Source organism: Anomalospiza imberbis, chromosome 1 (assembly GCF_031753505.1).
Source record: "Anomalospiza imberbis isolate Cuckoo-Finch-1a 21T00152 chromosome 1, ASM3175350v1, whole genome shotgun sequence".
NCBI classification, from domain to species: Eukaryota; Metazoa; Chordata; class Aves; order Passeriformes; family Viduidae; genus Anomalospiza; species Anomalospiza imberbis.
Genome location: NC_089681.1, coordinates 151,953,689 through 151,973,666, shown reverse-complemented (window position 1 = coordinate 151,973,666; position 19,978 = coordinate 151,953,689). Strand labels below are relative to the sequence as shown.

Here is a 19,978-nt window from a genome sequence, read left to right as displayed (position 1 = left end):
GCTCCGCCCCGCCCCGCCCCGCCCGCGTCAGCGGGACCGGCCCCGCGGCGGGCGGGGAGCGGGGGGAACGAGGTGGGCAGAGCGGGGAGCGGAACCGGGGAGAGGGGGAGGGGGCGCTGGCATGCGGAGGGGAGCGGGCGGAGCTGGCTCCAGGACGGGGAGCGCAGCGCTTTCGCTGCCCCGTCCTGCCCCGCTCCGCCGCGGCCCCTGCCCGCCCGGCACCACGGTGATGGGCACTTGCCCCCCTGCCCGGCCGCCGCCCGCCTACGAGTCGCGGCTCCCGTCCCTCAGCATCCCACCGCGGCCACCCCGCACACCGCGGAGGCAGCGCCGCTGTTGTGCGGCTGCCCATGCCCACGCTCCCCCCAGGCCTGCAAACCCCCTGTGCCAGCCTGGGAACCCCCCTGTGCCAGCCTGGGACCCCCCCTGTGCCAGCCTGGAGACCCCTGTGCCAGCCTGGGAACCCCCCTGTGCCAGCCTGGGAACCCCCCTGTGCCAGCCTGCAGACCCCTGTGCCAGCCTGGGACCCCCCCTGTGCCAGCCTGGAGACCCCTGTGCCAGCCTGCAGACCCCTGTGCCAGCCTGGGAACCCCCCTGTGCCAGCCTGCAGACCCCTGTGCCAGCCTGGAGACCCCTGTGCCAGCCTGGGACCCCCCCTGTGCCAGCCTGGAGACCCCTGTGCCAGCCTGGGACCCCCCTGTGCCAGCCTGGAGACCCCTGTGCCAGCCTGGGACCCCCCTGTGCCAGCCTGGGACCCCCCTGTGCCAGCCTGGAGACCCCTGTGCCAGCCTGGAGACCCCCCTGTGCCAGCCTGGGAACCCCCCTGTGCCAGCCTGGAGACCCCCTGTGCCAGCCTGAAGACCCCTGTGCCAGCCTGGAGACCCCTGTGCCAGCCTGGGAACCCCCCCTGTGCCAGCCTGGAGACCCCTGTGCCAGCCTGGGACCCCCCTGTGCCAGCCTGGAGACCCCTGTGCCAGCCTGGGAACCCCCTGTGCCAGCCTGCAGACCCCTGTGCCAGCCTGGGAACCCCCCTGTGCCAGCCTGGGACCCCCCTGTGCCAGCCTGGAGACCCCTGTGCCAGCCTGGAGACCCCCCTGTGCCAGCCCTGCCTCTGGCTGCGTTTGAGGTAATTTCATCATTAATCACCCCAAGGTCATTATTGAAGCTGTGGAACATGACCGGTCCCAAGGAGTTCCTGGGTGCCCACCAGCTGCTGCCCCAGTGTGGGGGGTCTCCTCCCTGGTGACCCCCTGTCCACAGGCCGAGTGCTGTCCCCCTGCCCGCGCTCAGGGCAGGCTGCTGCAGGCCACTCCGGTGAGGGCTGGCACGATGATGGAAGTGCCCAGGGGACCACCATGGTGGCAGTCCGGCCATCTCAGGGGATGCCTGTTGGGCAGGGACTGGTTACACCCCTCCCGTTGTGCCCGTCCCTAAAACAGCTTGCATGGGGTGACCTGGGGCACAGGAAGGCTCTGGATGGGCACAGGGCTGGCAGAACCGTGGGAGCCAGTGGAGTTCGCTGGGACATCACTGGGGACTAGCTGAAATCTTCCAAATGGCTGAGAAACGTAAAAAAAACAGGATCATGGGCCCTGGCAGATTAAATAAAAAAGTGGAATTTGGGAGAGGAGAAAGAACAGAAAGGTGAGCAGCTGAGAGAACCAGGATTGCAATGGATTTCTCCCTCAGTCCCACTGGGACCGGAGTCATGGTGTGCAGCAATGCCCCAGTGCCAGGGGGGCTCAGGGGCAGCTGGGGGCTGGTTCCCACCCTCTGCCCTTCTCTGGGTGATGGTGGGAAGGGTTGGAGGACGAAGCCAAGGAGGAAGAGGACAGCAAGGAGGAAAAGGAGGAGGAGCGATCTCTGGGAAGTTTCTAAATGCCTCCCGGCTCCGGAATCCTCTGTGACTCGCCAGTGGGTGCTGGGTGTGTGGGTGGGAGAAGCACCTCCCTGCCCTCTCCCACTCCCTCTTGTGCCCTTCCGGGATTCCTTGAGTGCGTCCTAACTGCCTCTGCCACGGGAAGGGGTTTATTAGAAAACAGCTTTTATGAGGGTTTTTTGAAAGCATTTAGAAAATCTGTATCTGTTACAGCACCATGCTCCCCTCAGCCTGCATGCTCCCCAAGGCTTCCAAAGGTCTTTGAAAGAACTATTGGTCGGTCACAGCTCTGCTCAGCAGGAGCTTCCCTGACGTGTCTGAGGGGATTACATCCACGTGGGTTATGCAAGGCCATCCCAGCACCTCAGCACAACAGTGCCTGGCTGTGCAATGGCCTTTCTCCAGCCTGTTTTTTGTTTGGGTCTCTTCGTCCTTGCTTATGGCCTTTTTCTCCATCTTCTTCCATCATCATCAGCAGCAGCAGCAGCAACATCCCAGGATGGTTTGGGTGGGAAGGGGCCTTAAGGCCCATCCAGTTCCACCCCTGCTGCAGACAGGCACAACTTCTACCAGACCAGGTTGCCCACACCCCCTCCAGCCCAGCCTTGAATACTTCCAGGAACAGGGCAGCCACAGCTTCTCTGGGTAACCTGCGCCAGGGCCTCACCACCCTGACAGGGAAGAATTTCTCCCCAGGATCCCACTAAACCCTGCCCTCAGTCAGTTACCACATAAACACTTATAAATTGTCTCCATCTCAGCACCTTTGAATGTCCAGACACCCCATGGGCAGCTGCCTCCACCACGTCACCCTCTCAGTCAGGGACTCCAGGATTTATTCCTGGGGAGGGAGGGGACATCATCCCTCATCCCTCCCTCACCCTCACCTGGCTGAAGCAGCAGCCCGGCTCAGTCGAGGTGGCTTTCCCCTGACTGGTGGGCTCTGGCCACCCCCACATCCCCTGCCCCCTGCTCCTCTTCTTTCTCCTCCTTTGCCTCCTGCACCTCCTCCCTCTTATCTTGCTCTTCTTCCTCCTCCCCTGGCAGGGATGTGCGGTGCCCACCCGGCCCTGCAGCCCCAGCTGCTCGTCCCCCACGCGGGGCTTACAGGCTGTTTACCCCCCCACGCTGTTTACAGGCCACCCTGAGCCGACAGCTCGGCTCTCCTTGCACCAGCAGCCCCCAGCACAGATCCCACGGTCCTGTGCCTCCCACCACCCAGCAGGGCACAGGGCACAGGGCACAGGGCACAGGGCACAGGGCACAGGGCAGGGCTGAGACACCGGCAGACCTGGGATGGAGCCTGTGCTGATGGACCCTGTCCCTGCCAGCCCCTGTGGAGCGGGACCCCCAGTCAGCACCGGGACCAGTACTGGGGAATTGGAGCCTGGAGTGTCGCAGAGGTGCAGAGGGAGCAGAGCAAACAGATGGGGCTGGGGCTTAGCAAAGGGATGGGAAAACCCAGGAGAGGAGTTCAATATGCTGAAAAGGCAGGAGCGGGTGGGGACAAGCCGAGGCTTTCAGGACCAAACATTCCCTCAGGGATGGGCAACCACCTGCCTTCTGCAGACATAGGCCACTTGAAGATGTAAACTGCTTTTCAGGATGGATTTCACCCTCAGATTTCATCCTCAGATCCTGAACTTTCTCTGCTCCATCTGCAGCCCTTCCATCTGACGCTGCAGTTCGTGAGTGCCTCAAACCGGTGCCGCTGCCAAGAGGAGCTGCCACCTCCTCCACTACCTCCTCCTCCTTCTCCTCTTCCTCCCCCTCCTTTTCCTGCCACTGCTCCCACCCCCAGACCAGCCACCCTGGTACCTGTGGTGCCCATGGCAGTGGGGTGGAACAGGATGGGTGTGAAGCGCCCTTCCCACCCAAACCATTCCGTGACACCAGACAGTGCCAGGGCCCACGTGGGGCAGCAGGAGGGTCCCCACAGCAGACTCCCAGTGTCCACCCGGGATGCGGGGCTGGGGAGCAGCACCCCCAGAACAGAGCTGAGGGGAGGCCAAGGCCCAGAGCTGAGCTTCAGTCAGTGCCTGAGCAAAATGGGCAGAGAGGGGGGGTCCTGGGGGCTCTCCAGGGCTTTATGGCTTCTCAGGGCCCTGGGACACTGAGGTGTTTGATCAGTCTTGCAATAAAAACCGGGGCTTGCTTTCTGTGGGGACATCTCTGTTGGGAGAGCTGAGAGCACAGCTGGGGGACCCTGCTGGGGACCCTGCTCCTCTTCCCCAAACTAAGGGGAGCAGGAAACTCCATCCATCTCCAGGAGCTCGGGCTGCCTGTCCTCCTTGCACCCAGCAGAGCTGTGGCTCCTGTTCCAAACGCATCGGCACTTTGCTGCATGGCAGCACTGGTTTGGGGGAGAGAGGTGTTTAGTGTCACCCTCCGGTGACAGGGACGGCTCTCTCTGGGCCGGGGATCAGCCAGCAGCTTTCCCCAGAACAGCTGCAGCTCTCTAATCTCGCTCTGGAGCACGGAGGCACTGCTGCACCGTTAATCCCATCCAGCTCCGCACCACGCGGCTGTGCAGTGCAAACCCGACACCCACTGCTCAGGGGCTGGAGCACCGCTGCGTCCCTGCCACGCGGCTCTGCGCAGCTCTGCGTGGGAGCAGAGAGGAGCAGAGTGTCCCACCCAGAGCTCACGTCCCTTCGCCGTGCCAAGGACACAACACGGCTGCTGGCCGCGCAGGGTGACCGGCGTTCACAGGACCGCGGCTCTCTGCGCCCCTTGTCAGGACCCACCGCGATGCCATCGGCCGCCTCAGGCCACCCCGTGGATTTTGGTGACGGCTGGGACCTGTTCCACTCCAGGTGTCCGCCTGCACGCCGAAGGGCCCCGGGATCCTCTTCTCGGCCAGCTGGATGGGTCCCATCAGCGCTGCCTCCGCACGAGCCAGGGACACCGCAGGGTGGGCATCCGTGCCTGGGGTGGTGTCCCGGTGTCCCCAGTGCCCCACCGGGGCAGGATCCCTCCGTCACCCCTCTCTGGTCACAGCCCCGGAGCAGCTGGACTGTCCGGATATGTGGGCTCTGGGAAAAGAGGCTGAAAACAGAACAAGGTGGATTAAACCCCCTGGGCACTGTGGAGGTCCTGAACAGAGCTCAGGGCCAACAATCCCAGCAGGGCCTGTGGGACAGGAGGGGGCTCAGCCCAGTCATGGGGGGAGAAACAGGGAGAAACACTGAGGAAAGGTGAAATGGTGAGTAATGAGGAACCAGAAGGAGGGGACCATGAACCCTGGCAGAAACACAGTGGGGCAGCCCTTCTCATGAAAATATTTTCCCCAATATCCAAAACCTCCCCTGGCCCAGCCTGAGGCCGTTCCCTCTCCTCCTGTCCCTGTTCCCTGGAGCACAGCCCGATCCCCAGGCCGTCCCCTCCTGTCAGGAGCTGTGCAGAGCCACAAGGTCCCCCCTGAGCCCCCTTTTCTCCAGGCTGAGCCCCTTTCCAGCTCCCTCAGCCCCTCCTGGGGCTCCAGCCCCTTCCCAGCTCCATTCCCTGGACACGCTCCAGCCCTCAGGGTCTTCCTCGGGCCCCAGCAGTGCTAGCCCAGGGGCCGGGCACTGCCGGGTTCCCCTGTGCCCCGGGAGGGCAGAGCCGCCCGTCACAGCAGGGCAGAGCTGCAGGAAGGGGCTGGGACACCTTTGGGTGTCACTGTGGGGATCCCCACGCTGCTGACCACCCCCTGCCGCTGGCAGAGCCCGGCCAGGGCGTTTCCACCTCCAGGACTGGCCATGGCTTTAGATCACCAGTCCTTCAGGAGAGCATTGAAAATTCCAAGGGATTCAGAGCAGCCCCGGGCATGGCAACACAAACACTCCCTGGTTCCTCGGCAGTAGAGTTAAGGAGCACAGTCTGCTCAGCCTTCCTGGAAACTGAAGGCGACTGGACAACACAGGGAAGTACTTCCAGGGGAATATCAAACAGCTTCTTAATCGAGGCTGGGAGGATGGAAAAGTCTCACTCTGTGGGAGCTGAAGCCAGACAAATCCACAGTGACAACCAGACACTGGATTTATCAGGGAGGGGATGAACCACTGGATAAACCCTCCAATCTGAGCAGACACAACCCCTCCAGCAGTGGATTCGGGCTCATTCCAACGTCGGGAAGGGATAAATCCAGTCCTGTGCCTGCACGGGTCAGTCACGGTTCAAATCTGCTGCTGTGCCACATCCACTGCTCTGACAGCCCTGGGAGCTGCTGGGCACCTCGGCAGCTCCAGCTCAGAGGGGTTTTGCCTTGCTTGGAGCGGGGATCCCCCACCTGCAGCCCCTCCTTCCCACCCGGAACCCCAGCACGGAAACCATGAATTCCCTCCTGGGAGGCCCCCAACCCCAGATACCCTCAGCAGGAAGGGGCTGCCCTGGCACGCTGATGCCTCCTGGTTTTATCCCGATTTCACCCTGATTTTTTCCCAGGAAAGTTAATATGGAGGATAAAATCCTCCTGATCTTGTCCCAGGAAATGTCAGCGCCACGCCAGCAAGGGACCCACGGAGGGGACACCCTGGGACAGGGGACATTGTTGCCCAGAATTTCCCTTCCACCCACAATTGTCCTTTAGGGGAGAGTAATTTTGGTCCCATCTCCCCCATCCCTGTTGTAGTATTTCCATGGCTGGACCTCTTCACCTAAAAATAAGAATTTTTGACATAAAACTAAGAACTTTTCATTTAAAATTAAGAACATTTCACCTAAAATGAACACTTTCTAGGCAAAAAAATAAGACATTTTCACCGAAAATTAACAATTTTTAACCTAAAATTAAGAATTTTTCCCCTAATAGATTTTAATCAGAGCCTGCAGGTGGCTTTGGGCACCCCTGGAGATTCACAGCTCCAGAATCACTGAGGGTACAAAACTCTTGGAGATGCCCAAGCCCAGCCACCCTCAGCATGGCCATGGCCACCACTGGCCATGCCCCCAAATGACACGTGCGCAGGAATTTAAACCTGGGAGTGTCTAGAGTATCTGGGAGTGACTGGAGCCATACTGGGGGTGACTGGTAGCAACTGGAACTACACTGGGGACAAATGGCATCATACTGGGGTTAACTGGGTTAATTAGAGTTACACTAGGAGCGACTGAAACCATACTGGCAGCAACTGGGATCGTATTTGGAGCAGCAGGGCCCACACTGGGGTAAAACTGTGACCACACCGGAACTGTCTGGGAACACACCGCGAGCTACTAGAATAATACCGGGAGTGTCTAGGAGGGGCTAGGATCACACTGGGAATGCTGGTGCGCTGGAAGTAACCGGGATTACACCGGGCGTGCCCGGCGCCGGGACAGGACTACAGCTCCCGGCGTCCTCCGCGCGCCGACCCCACCCCCGCTATGGCTTCTACTGCCAGGACTACATGTCCCATCGCCCCCCGCGCCCGGCCGGAAGCGGCGCGATGGCGGCCCAAGCCCGGCCCGGTGCGGCCGTGGCCCCGGCCCCGGTTCCCCGCGGCCCCGCGGGCTGAGGCCACGCCCGCCCGGTACCCTCCCCCGGTGCGACCCCCGGTCCTGCCACCGCCATGGCGCTCATCGAGGGCGTCGGCGATGAGGTGACGCTGCTGTTCGCGCTGCTGCTGGCGGCCGCCGTGCTGGGGCTCGCCTGGGCCTCCACGCGCGCCCCCGAGCCCGCGGCGCCGCCGACTGAGGCGGCCCCGAGCACGGCCCCCGCCGAGCGCAAGGCCTCGTCCCCGACCCCGACCCCGGCCCCGGCTCCGGCCGAAGGAGCGGCGGCCTCCGATGAGGCGGCGGGGCTGCGGCACCGGAGCCCTCCCGCGGCCACCCCCGAGGGCCCCGCCGAGCCCACGCTGGTGCTGCGGCTCAAGTTCCTGAACGACACGGAGCGCCTGGCGCGGGTGCGCCCCGGGGACACCGTGGGTGCGCTCAAGAGGTGAGGGCGTGCGGGCAGGGGCGACTTGTCCCGGCTCGGGGGTCCCCGGGCCCCGCCGGCCGTCCCTGCCCTCCCCGCTGCACCTGGCGGGGGACAGCGCTGTCCCGGGGCAAGTGGCCTGAGCCCGGGTGCCTGTGCCTATCCCTGGCGGGACAGCCCGTGCTGGCAGGGCACACCTGGGGTGGCTGATGGGCGCACCACGCTCGCTGTGTGCGCAGGGCGGGGGGGAGAGCCGTGGCGGCTGTCCTGGCAGGTGACAGCCGGGGCAGGCACAAGTGTGCGGGGTCAGGTGTGCAGGGCAGGGCGGGGGCTCAGGCTGGGCACATTCGTAGGATGTGGATGAAGAAACTGAGCTGGCACTCAGCTTCTTCAAGTGACACTTGGGGTGGCCGACGGGGACACGCAGGCTGGGCTGTGCGGGTGGCGTGAGAGGTCATCGTGGGCACAGGAGGTGGGTCAGAGGGGCCTGTCCTGTCAGCAGTGTGACCGCTGTCCCCGTCTCCTCCAGGACCTACTTCCCGGGGCAGGAGCAGCAGGTGCGGTTGATCTACCAGGGGCAGCTGCTGCGTGACGACACCCAGAGCCTGGCAGGGCTGCACCTGGGCCACCTGAGCGTCCTGCACTGCCACCTGTCCCCGCCCAGCGCGGCCCCCACGGCCCCGGGCACCCCGGGTCCCCGCAGCCCCGCGCCCGCCGCGCTGGGCGTGGGCAGCCTGGCGCTGCCGCTCTTCGTGCTGCTGCTGGCCCTGCTCTGGTACCTGCAGCTGCAGCACCGACACGTCTTCACCGCCACCGCCACCACCTGCCTGGCCGGCCTCACCCTGCTCGTCACCTTCGTGGCCTTCGCCATGTACCGCAGATAGCGCGGCCCGCACCAGCACCTGGGACACGCGGCACCTGGAGCCACACCTGGGACCCTCAGAGCCTGCCCGACCCACCCGGGGCGGGGAGGGCTCAGCGTTCAGCCCACGCAGCGTAGCGGGGGCACGTGGGGCCTGCCCGCTGCACCTGCCGCGGGGGCTGGGCCCTGCACTGTGTCCCCCACGGGCCCACCGTCCCGGGCGGGCACAGCGGCTGCGGCGGCACTGGGGGCTCAGCTACCTCGCGGGGGCCCCGCTGCCCCCTGTCCCTGCGTGCAGCATCCCCCCGGGCGCTCGGCGTGCAGAAGCTCCTCGGCTGCGGTCCTGCCCGAGCCGCCCTCCGTGCCCGCGGAGCTTCTCCTCGTGGGAATGCGGCCTGGCCCCTCCCTGGGGCTGCTCCCGGGGGTCCCGCTGCCTGGGGAGGGACATGAGCCCCGGCATGCCGAGGGTCCCGGTGCCGGCGGGATGCGCTCCTGAGGCGCCCGTGCCGGCGGAGGATTCGTGCCCCCAGGCGGTCCCGGTGCCGGGGGTGGCTGCACTCCCCGCTGTGCCGGGGGTTCCGACGCTGTGTTGGGGGGGGGGCCACCCCCCACCGCCGTTCCGATTAAAGCGGAAAGACTGTGACCGGCCGTGGCGTCCCGGCTGTGCTGCGCCGCGGGCCGGGGCGGTGGCGGCAGTGCGGGACCGGGGACCGGGGCTGGGGGCGGGGCTCCGGGAGGGGCGGGGCCTGGCTCCTCCCGCCACGCGCTCCGCAGGGCCGTAGCGCGCCTGCGCCCGTGGCGCCGCCCCGCTCTCAGCAGAGCCCTCGCTCATTGGCGGAGGTGCGGCGCTGATTTGCATGCAGCGCGCGCCGGCCCCGCCCCGGAAGTGCCGCGCGTGGGGCGGGGCCGCAGGAAGATGGCGGCGAGGCTGCGCTCCCGGACACGGGCCGTGTCCGTGTCCCGGCGGCGCTGAGCGGCGGCGGTGGCGGCGGGAGCGAGCGGCCGCCAGCGCCATGTACGGCCGGGCTGGGCCGGGCCGGATTGGGGGGGGGGGGCAGGGAGTCCCGCCGGGGGGACCAGGGCGGGCCTGGTGCCGGTGGAGGACGGGGTATGCCCGGGAGAGGGGCGGGCGCTGTGGGGCGGGGGACACGGGGCAGGCGGGAGGTCCCGGCACCACGGGGCCGGGCGGGACGTGGGCCCGGTGCCGGGGGGCGGGGATCTCGGTGGGTGGGGGGAGCGCCCGCCGCCGCCCGTGCCCCCCGCCGGCCCCGGCCGTCCCGCGGTTCCCCCCGTCACGCCCCCGCCGGTCTGTCCCGCAGGGTCCTCCGGAGCCGCGGAGCCCCCCGCGCCGCGCCGCCCCCGCCATGCTGTGCCCGCTGCTGTGCCCATGGCTCCGCGCTCTGACCCGGGCGGGCCCGCGGGGCCCGGCTGCCCGTGAGCGCCGCGGTGCCGCGATGTTCCCCGCCTGCTGCTGCGCCGGCAAGGCCAGGCCGCGGCTGCTGCTGCCCCTGGACCCCTACGGCCATGGGCTGCTGCCCACCGTGCACCCGGACGGCGGCCGGGGCCGGGCCCACGGCAAGAGGAAGAGCTGGAACTTCATCCACGAGAAGATGAGCTACGACACCTTCTTCACCATGAAGCGGCTGATCGAGCGCTCACGCAGCGTGGGCGAGGTGCTCCGCTGGGTCACGCAGAACCCGGGCAAGGTGTCGGCGAGTCACTACCCCATAGCGCTTCACAAGCTGGGGCAGCTCTTGCAGCAGCAGCCAGGGCCGCCCGTGGGGGCTGGCGACGGCCGCGGGCCCGCGGGGCAGGTGCTGGAGCAGCCCGAGTTCCACGTGCTCTGCCAGGCCATCGTCAGTGGCTGCGCCAAGTTCGACAACTTCAGCATCGTCAACTGCCTGTACGCGGCAGCCGCACTGGGTGAGCTCCGGGGGTCTCGGGGGGAGCACAGCGCTGCGGCAGCGCCAGCGCCCGCTCAGCGGGCATTTCTGCAGTGCTGGGCTCTGGCAGACAGAGCTGTGGCCGCTGGGGGCTCTGGGCACGGCTCGGGGGGCTCAGCTCAGCAGGGATGCGCTGCTCCTCCAGGCCAGGAGGGCTGAGCGTCCGTAGCTGACCGGGAGGTCGATGCTGGGCAGCCCTGCTTGGCAGGATGTGTGTCGGCCGCTCCTGGGCCCTGTCTAGTTCCAGCTTGAGTTCCAAGCCCTGAAAGCCAGGAAACACCTGAGCACCGATGGGGGAGACCGTGGGTTTGGCTGCACTCTTGGAGGGCACAAGCCCCATGTCGCCGGCCGTTGCTGTGTGGGAGAGAGGGTTTGAGCTATTTGGGTTCCTGTGCAGCTTCCTTGGGGTGCTGCTGAGCTGGGGAGGGCGCATCCCGAGGGGCTGTGTCCCAGGGAAGGCTGCGTCCCAGAGGTGCCTCCTTCTGTGGGCCGGGGTGACCCTGCAAGCTCTCCTGCTGCAAGGAAGGGGATGGGGTCCGCATCCAAAGAGGAGTGGACAGCAGGGCAGCAGGGGGAATCTTCCCCTCTGTCCCACTCAGGGGAGGCCCTCCCTGCAGGGCTGTTCCAGCTCTGAAGCCCAGCAGCAGAAAGACATGGAGCGAGCCCAGTGGAGGCCACAGAGATGCTCCGAGAGCCGGAGAGGGACTTTGGATGAGGGCCTGGAGGGACAGGACAAGGGAGAATGTTTTCCCACGGCCAGAGGGCAGGGTTAGATGAGATATTGGGAAGGAATTCATCCCTGGGAGGGTTGGGAGGCCTTGGCACAAGTTGCTCAGAGAAGCTGTTGCTGCCCCTTCCCTAGAAGTGTTCACGGCCAGGTTGGACGAGGCTTGGAACAACCTGGTCTAGTGGAAGGTGTCCTGGTCACGGCAGGAGGTTGTAACTGGATGATCTTTAAGGGCCCTTCCAACCCAAACAATTCCTCCTGCCCGTGGCTCCCCCCATCCTGTTCTTGTTCCCGTTCCCCGCAGCCTTCCCGGGCCAGGGCTCGGTGGAGCCGCCCGGCCACGGTTGACGCAGTAACTCGAGCCCCTGCCGGGGCTGGGGGGCCAGTCCTGCCCGCCGTCCCAGGCCGGCGGCGCCGGGTGTTTGTTGACACTGAGCCGGGGCTGCCGGCGCCGCTGCCCTCGCCAGGCTCCCCGTGCTGGGCCCCCCACGGCTCTGCTGTGCCCCCCACTTCGTTCTGCCCCCTTGTCCCTCATTAACACAAACTCCAGCTCTCTTTTGAGGCCTTTTTACGGAACAAAGCGGCTGCTCAGACCAATTCTGCACGTTCCCCCAGCTGAGCTCTGATTAACAGTAACCCGCAGTGACTCGCCCTGCGCTGCCCTGCGGCCTGTGCCCGCCCAAATCCTGGGGCGATGGGGAACTCCAGGCCCCCCCAGTGCTCTTTGCTTCTGCTGAGGAGATCCCTCCTGACAGCCGAGGCACTGAGCCTGTGCCCAGGCCTGGATAACACGTCCTGAGCTGCAGGGAAGTGTTTCCCTGGGAGCCAGGTCGCACAAGCTATAGCTGAGCTGGGAAACAGGAGAAGGTCAAAAAAGCCAAAGGATTAGTCCCTGCTGGAATAAACAGGGTTTAGTTTGGTCACATGGGATGTCACAGTTGTTTTCCAACCACAACTTTTTTTAATGAACTTTTTGGGGTGAGTTTTTTGAGTGCCCAGAGCCCCTGGAAGTGCTCCAGGCCAGGTTGGAGTAACCTGGTCTAGTGGAAGTGACCCTGCCCATGGCAGAGGGGTGGAACTGGATGTGATTTAAGGTTCCTTCCAACCCAGCACAGTCTGAGATTTTGGGATTCTATGAATTACTTGTCTTTGAGATGTTTGAGACTTAGGAAATGAGCCTTGCTACTGCAGGTGAGCTGCAGGGCTCCCGTTCCAGTGGGATGGGTGGGAATGACCCCACTGCTCCACGCAGTGTTTCCCCTGGTGCGGATGCTCTGATGCTCTGCCGGTGCTTTGCCTTGCCCTCCCTTCCCCTTCTCGGTTTGGTCACTGATCCAGCGCATCCATCCAGTCATGGCAGCGGCCTCCTGCCCGAGCTCCGGAGGTCGTTGTGCCGTGGAGCTGAGGCGTGCCCATGGGGCTGAGCCGTGCCCGGATCTGAGCCGTGCCTGTGCCCCTCGCCCCCCAGGCCTGCCCGGGGAGTCGCCGCTCGTGCGGGTGCTGGAGGACGAGTCCCGCAGCCGCCTGGGCCGCTTCAACCAGAAGGACGTGTCGATGGTGTTCAGCAGCGTGATGCGGCTGCACCCCTCCAGCCCCCACCCGCTGGTCGAGTCCTGCCTCAGCAGCCTGGAGCGGCACCTGGAGAAGGAGCGGCACCCCCAGACCCTCTTCCTGCTGCTCTCCTACTACCGGCTGCGGGCACAGGCGCTGCAGGGCCACGCGGCCTCCGACCAGCAGCTCATCAACAACCGCAAGATCCTGCGCTTGGTGCGGCACACGCTGGGCCAGGTGAGCGCCATGAGGGAGCACGAGCTGGCGCTGCTGGACGAGATGCTGGCCCTGTGTGCCCAGGAGGCCAACAACAAGGCCCTGGAGGCCATCTTCAGCTCCCAGCTCTTCTACGAGAACCGGCAGGAGCGCTTCATTCGCAGCATGGCAGGTGAGGGGTGCCCAGGTGGGGTCCGGCGTTGCCACCCACATTGGGGATGCAGGGCTCTGGTCAGGCAGAGGACGTGGGGGCCTCTGGCCGGGCGGGGGGCAGCCTCGCAGGTGCCTTCCCTGGCCCTGGGCATGTTTGGGTGGTGCAACCTCAGCTGAGACCCTGCTGAGCCGCAGAACTGGAGCAGAAGGTTCCCTGTGTCATGGCCACCCTTGTCACTGACAGCCCAGCCCTTTCCTCTAGGAGCCCCCCATTCCTCTAGGGACTGGGAGGGACCAGGAGCCCCCCATTCTTTCAGGGACTGTTTTCCCACGGTGCCTCCAGGCTGGGCACAGTGGAGTTTTGGTGGGGTTTTGCAGAAGGCCCCACCTGTGCACATTCCAGCTGTGCTCCATCTGTGCCTTCTGGCTGCATATGACAGGAATCTGCCTCAGCCTCTCACCTGACTCATACCTGAGGGTTTTTAGTTGCTGCCTGGCTTTTGAGGTTTTTGGGACTGGCGCTCCTGTCCGGTCCTGTCCTCCCGCCTGCCTGGGCTGTGGTGGCTGCAGAGGACCTGGGGTGGGGACAGAGCTGGCCCCTGTGACAGCCTCCCCGCTGTGTTGGCTCGGCAGAGTGGCTGCCCCGGAAGGCAGAGAACCTCACCCCCTACACCATGGCCCTCATCGCCAAGTACGTGGCGCGGCACCGGCTGCGCGAGCCGCGGCTGCTCGACACCATCGCCAACTTCCTGCTGAAGCGCGGCGACCAGCTCGACAGCAAGGTGAGCGCTCGCCTCCCTCTGTGGGCACAGCTGGGCAGAGGAGCCACGGCCCTTCTCCATCGCCGTGGGGCGTTCCAGGGGACACGGGGCCGTGCCCCACTCCTGGTGGGTTCTGAGCATCCGTCTTTTCATGGCACTGGGCAGGCGGCCCCGACCTGTCCCTTGTCCCACCCCAGCCCCACACGCCTCTCTTGCCGCAGGTGATCCAGAAGTTGGTGTTTCCCTTCAGCCGGATGAACTACCGCCCCTCCAACCACGGCGAGCTCTTCCCCAAGCTGGAGGCCATCTTGGAGCAGAAGGCCGGCAGCTCCCCACTGGCCACCGTCAACATCCTCATGTCCATGTTCCAGCTCAGCCACTTCCCACAGACCGTCCTGCACCAGGTCTTCTCCCCAGGCTTCATCACCAATGTCATGAGTACGTGGGGCCGTTGCTGGGTGCTCCCAGCTGGCAGAGCCCCAGCTGGGGTAAGGGTGGCACGGCCGGGCCAGGGTTGCCGGTCCCGGTGGGCTCCATGCGCGCTGCCCCGCAGGCAGCCCCTACGCGCTGATCGTGCGCCGGTACCTGTCGCTGCTGGACGCCGCGGTGGAGCTGGAGTTCCGCGAGTACAGCGGCCCCCGCCTCGACCCGCGCTACCGCGTCCTCATGTTCGAGCACGCCCTGACCGCCGACGAGGCCAACAGAAAGTACAGGTCAGGGGGCGAGGGGGAGCAGCCCTGCTGTCCCTTGCAGTGGGGGACAGGGGGTCTGCCACCTTCTCTGGCAGGATCCCGCATGGTGCCGGCATGAAGGCCCCTATGGCAGCTCCAAAGCCTGTGGGGTAGCACTCTAGAATCGCAGAATAACTTAGAATTGCAGAATTGTTTGGGTCGGGAAAGCCTCGGAGACCTCAGTGAAGAAGAGGGGATATTCATACAGGGAGAACTGGTTTGGAAAGGCCTCCAAGTCCAGCCAGAGTTACCAACAGCGGGGGGCAGAAGCTGGGTGCAGAGGCTCCCTTCCCAAGGCATGCTCACAGTCAGTGCCCTCTCTCTGCCACTCCAGCCTCACCACACCCCAAGCATTTTGGGGGATACCACCTGCTGGAAGCAGGACGTACAGGAGGTCAGGAGACTGGCGTACAGGGGAAGGCTTTCAGATTGACAATGAGGAGAGCAAAAAATCAGATGATGAAAATGCATCCTGCACATCCCATTTCCTCAGCAGGACCTGGGCAGAGGAGGAGGAGGAGGAGGAGGAGGAAGGGTGCTTGCAGGAAGGGACTGCACATGTGATGAAGATGTCATAACCGTGCTGGGTCACCTGGCCCCTGATCCCACCTGTGACCCAGCACAGCTAAGGCCACCACTGACCATGTCCCCAAGTGCCACATCCATGTGGCTCAGAGATGGGGACTCCCCCCTGCCCTGGGCAGTGGTGCCAGGGCTGGGCAGCCCTTTTTGGGGGGCTTTTGGTGTCCCAATACTGTGAGGAGCTTTTCTGCAAAAGGGACTGGGGCCCATCCCCTCTTGACTCCCAACAGCAGAGCCCAAAACTCCAGGCCTGTGCATCCCGCTCCTGGGTGTTCCCATCTCCACGTTGATGTACTCAGCACCAAGGGTGCTGGGGGGACATGCCAGCCCCTGCAGTGCCCCCCTGATTGTCCCCTCCTTGCAGCTACAAGGGGCTGGTGGCCGAGGCTCTGCGACAGCTGGTGGGGGAGGAATGCTACCGGCAGGACGAGGTGCTGCCTCCTGGGTACTGCACAGGTAATCCCCGGGCTGTGGGCTGCCAGGTGGGATCTGGGGGCTGAAGGTGGAAGGTCATTTGGGGCAGAATGAGCTCTGGCTGCTTGGTCACTGCCTTCCCTGTGACACTGCCTTTGGGACAAAGCTCCCTGAGCCCTCCCACTGAAGAAGGGGGTTGCCCTGTCTCTGCTGGCTCAGAGTCCCAGCTGGGGCACAGAGTTCCCGAGCCCGTGTCCCATCAGTTGCTGATCCCTGTTCTCTCTCCCGCAGACTTCCTGCTGTGGATCAACCGCTCCGGCACAGTGCTGCCTCTCTCACGCGTTCCGGCAGCTTCCAGGGCACCCCCAGCCACGTCCCCCGTCGCCATGTCCCTGCGGTCCAGCGTCCTCGCCCTCACCTCAGATTTGCAGGACTTTGCCCCGTTTGCTCCAGAGACGCCCAGCAGCCCCCCAGGCCCCCGGGAGAGCAGCCGGGCCGGGCGGTTCCTGCCGGCGCTCTGCCCGGCCCCGGGGGGGCCCTGCTTCCAGCCCCCCTCGGACTATTACTGCGGGCTGAGCAAGGAGCCGTCCCTGGCCAGCCCGGGCAGCTCCACGCTCAGCAGCCCCTCCGAGTGCCTCTCGGCGCCGCCGCCCGGCACCCCCGACTGCTCCCCCCGCACCTCCACCGCCTCCCTCTTCCAGTTCCCCATCGGCAAAATCCTGGAGGAGGAGGAGGAGGCCGCCGGCTGCCCTGGCCAAGAGCACAGCTGCTTCCAGGGGGAGCAGGCCCAGGAGCAGCCTGAGGAGCGGAGCCCCCCGGCCAGCGAGGACGCCGGCCCCCCGCCCTCACCGTGCCGGCCCGGCCCCCAGCGGGGCCCAGGCGAAGGGCCACAGGGAGCCGAGGAGATCCAGAGGTAGGGGCAGGGCCACGTCCCCGGGAATGTCCCTGGTCCCTTCCAGCAGGACAGCCAGCCTGGCACTGCCCTGGCCTCCTGCTCGCTGAGACACTCGGCCCCGGCCCCTCTCTGCCCAGTGCCCTGGGGCACCCGCAGACCCATGTCCCCCCTGCGCTGGGGTGCTGGACACAGCTGTCCCTGCCACCAGCAGGGTCTGGGGTCAGCCGGGGTGCGGCTCCTCAGCTGCCACAGTGCTGAGGAGCAGGGTCCATGAGGTGGGGTGATACCGGGGCGTGGGGTGACGCTGCACTCCCTGCTGTCCCCTGTACAGGGTGGTGCTGTCTGTCAATGACAAGTGGCACTACTGCCAGAACTCCGACATCCTGGTGGGCTCCCGGGCCATGAGGGACCGGCACCTGCGGCTGCTGGGATACTGTCTGGTGCAGGTGAGTGGGACTGCCCCCCCTCCTCGGGGCCAGGGGACACAGCGGGTGATGGGCTATGAGCTGGCCTCTTGGGCTCAGAGCTGGCATCCCCTGGAAGGATGGGCCCGGACCTGGCATCCCCTGTGTAAACACTCCTGTCCCTGTGAGAGGAAGCAGGAATGACTCATCCTCATGTCACCTCGCCCTCCCCCACCCCATGCAGGACGTTTTCCATGCAGCTGGTGGGTGACACCAGCCGTGATGGAAAGCAGAGACAAGGGACAGTCTGTCCTGTGAGCTAAGACCCGACCTGAGCGAGGGGAAGGGGAAGAGGAGGGTGTTCAGCCCAGGCTGGCAGACACAGCCACAGTGGCAGCATCAGGTGTGGGCCTCAGGGTGGAATCAGGTCGGGGGGACACACATGGGTCCTCATGTGGTGCCCTGTGGTCCCATGTGCCGAGGGGGCTGCAGGGAGGTTGGTTCACCTTCTGTGCCAGAGCCCTGCCCACCCTGGTTCCAGCCCCAGCTGTTCCCTGCCGAATTCCGGGACTGGGAGAGCCCTCAGGTGTGCAGCTCCTTTGGCAAACTCCAGGTGTTGGTTTAGGATGTGCAGCTCCCACGTGCTACTTTGTGGGTGGTTTTTGGCCTGAGGATGAGTCTTCTTGAGGAAAATGGCACTGGAAATGAGCCCTCTGTCCTGTTCACTCTTGCACTGCAGAGAGGACCAGGATTGCAGCAGTGCCTCCACCGTGCCATCCCACAGCCTTTCCCAGTCTCACTCCCTGCTGCCACCAGGCTGTGCCAGCCACAGCTCCCCCCTCATTCTAGAGCTCAGCAGCCCAGAGCCCCGTGTTTGTGCAGAGCTCCAGATCCTGTGACTGCTGAGGAATCACCTGGGAGCTGCCCAGCAGTGAGGCTCGAGCCGGGCCAGCTCTCCCTTGAGCTGGTCTTTGGGCTAGGCTGAGCTGGCCAGGGCTGTCTGTGTCCCTCCTGCAGAAGGCACAGCAGGGACCCCGCTGAAGGGACCTTAAAGCCCATCCAGTGCCAGCCCCTGCCATGGGCAGGAACACCTTCAACTGTCCCCGGGCTGCTCCAAGCCCCCTTGTCCAACCTGGCCTTGGACACTTCCAGGGACAGCCGCAGCTTCTCTGGGCACCCTGTGCCAGGGCCTGCCCACCCTCCCGGCCAGAAATTCCTTCCCAATATCCCACCTATCCCTGCCCTCTGGCAGTGGGAAGCCATTCCCCGTTGTTTTGTCGCTCCAGGCTCTTGACCCAAGTCCCTCTCCATCTCTTCTTGGAGCCACTTTAGGCACCGGAAGGGGCTCTAAAGGGTCTCCCCAGAGCCTTCTCTTTCCAGGTGAACAGCCCCAGCTCTCACCTGTGGGTTGAGGGGCTCCTGCCCTCGGAAGCTTTATTCCTGCCCTGTGCTGCCAGTGGCTGGAGCATGGGTCCCAGTGACCCTCAGTCCTGCTCTGTGAGTGCTGCTGGTGCCCTCAGGGCTGTTGGACCCGCAGGGTTTCCAGTCCCCCCAGTTCCCTGTCACCTTTCATGGAGGGTGCTGGCAGGGGCTCGAGGGTGGGGTGAGGCTTGAGATTCCTCCCCCTGTGCGCCTGCCCCCCCTGTCCAGGGCTGAGCTCAGGCCGGACGAGCCTGGAGCTGGGCATTGTCTGCACTTGCCATGCCGCTGTCCGCGCTTGTGTCCATGCCCTCGGCAGGAACCGCGCTGCCTTCCTTCTCCAGGAGGGATCTGCGTCCTGGTTCTTCCTCCCACCACCACAGCAGGCTGAGTGGGGCTGGGGGCTGGAGGTGCTGGGGATCCAGGTGGGGCCAGACATGCTGTCACCGCTCTGACATCGTCCCTGTCCCCTCACAGCTGCCCTACACGGAGCTGGAGAAGGTGAGTGGCATCGAGGAGGCCAAGCACTACCTGCGGCAGAAGCTGAGGGAGCTGCGCTTCTGAGGGACGGATGCGGGGGGTGTGGGGGGCCAGGTGGGTGCTGCCAGCCCCTTCCCCTGTGCAGGGGGATACGGAGCTGCCCCCCATCCCGGGGGGTCGGGGGATATGGAGATGCTCCCCATCTTGGGGAGTCAGGCTGTGGGGTCAGGCCGTGGCACCTGCTCCTGCAGTGGGGCTGGGGGAGTGTGAGATTATTTATTGCTGTTATGGGGGGCTGGGGTGTGACTTGAGGGGTGCCGGGGGGGCGGGGGGAGTTACTGGGGAAGGTCCCTCATGTTCCCCCTGCCCCGGCGCTGCCGCTTCAGCCCGGTCTGGTGCTGCTGTTGGGCCTGGCCTGGGCTTCCCAGGGCACTGGGGGTTTATCCCTGTGTCCCCAACACGGCGTCAGGGCCGGGGCGCTGGGCCTGGCCCCTCCGTGGGGCGCAGGGGTCCCGGGGGGCTGCAGTGGGTCCTGTGCAGGGCCGGGAGCGGGTGTGCACATGGGGCTGTTCCCAGGGCCTGGGCCCGGAGGAGCGGGGTGTTGGGGAAGGGGGAACTTTCCAATAAAACTGGTGAAAAGTGTGCAAAGTCCGGTCTCTTTATTAGTTGAAGGCAGCGGGGGGGCCCCAGCCCCCACCCCGGTAGCCCCCCAGGGACTGCCCGATGCAGGCCTCCCATGGCAGGGGGGTCCCCCAGCACCTCTGCCCTGAGCCCCGTGCTCGGAATAAAGCTGTTTATTGCCTTTGGGTTGCCCGTTCCATAAACCCCGGCGGGGTTCAGCTGACGCCTGAGGGTGGGGCGGGAGCCGAGGGGCTGCTGGGGCGCCGGGGGGCTTTGTCCGTCCGGGGGGCTCTGTCCGGGGAGCCCTGGCCAGGGGACCCTGTCCCGGGGGGCTCTGTCCCGGGGAGCCCTGGCCAGGGGACCCTGTCCCGGGGGGCTCTGTCCCGGGGACCCTGTCCCGGGGGGCTCTGTCCCGGGGAGCCCTGGCCAGGGGACCCTGTCCCGGGGGGCTCTGTCCCGGGG

The 19,978-nt window shown here is 65.3% G+C and overlaps 2 protein-coding genes across 2 annotated transcripts; both read left to right on the top strand.

Moving 5' to 3' along the window:
* The first annotated feature begins 7,261 nt into the window (after positions 1-7,261).
* Positions 7,262-9,262, top strand: TMUB1 (transmembrane and ubiquitin like domain containing 1). The gene is made up of 2 exons (XM_068176945.1): positions 7,262-7,778; positions 8,287-9,262. The coding sequence occupies exons 1-2, from the start codon at positions 7,411-7,413 to the stop codon at positions 8,639-8,641; spliced, it is 723 nt and encodes a 240-aa protein (XP_068033046.1). The 5' UTR covers positions 7,262-7,410; the 3' UTR covers positions 8,642-9,262.
* A 220-nt stretch (positions 9,263-9,482) lies between these two features.
* FASTK (Fas activated serine/threonine kinase) lies at positions 9,483-19,537 on the top strand. Its single transcript, XM_068176933.1, has 10 exons — positions 9,483-9,634; positions 9,939-10,542; positions 12,758-13,228; positions 13,843-13,991; positions 14,192-14,408; positions 14,524-14,683; positions 15,648-15,739; positions 15,989-16,610; positions 16,924-17,038; positions 18,893-19,537. Exons 2-10 carry the CDS (start codon positions 9,984-9,986, stop codon positions 18,977-18,979), a joined length of 2,472 nt encoding a protein of 823 aa, XP_068033034.1. The 5' UTR covers positions 9,483-9,634; positions 9,939-9,983; the 3' UTR covers positions 18,980-19,537.
* The last annotated feature ends 441 nt before the right edge of the window (positions 19,538-19,978 follow it).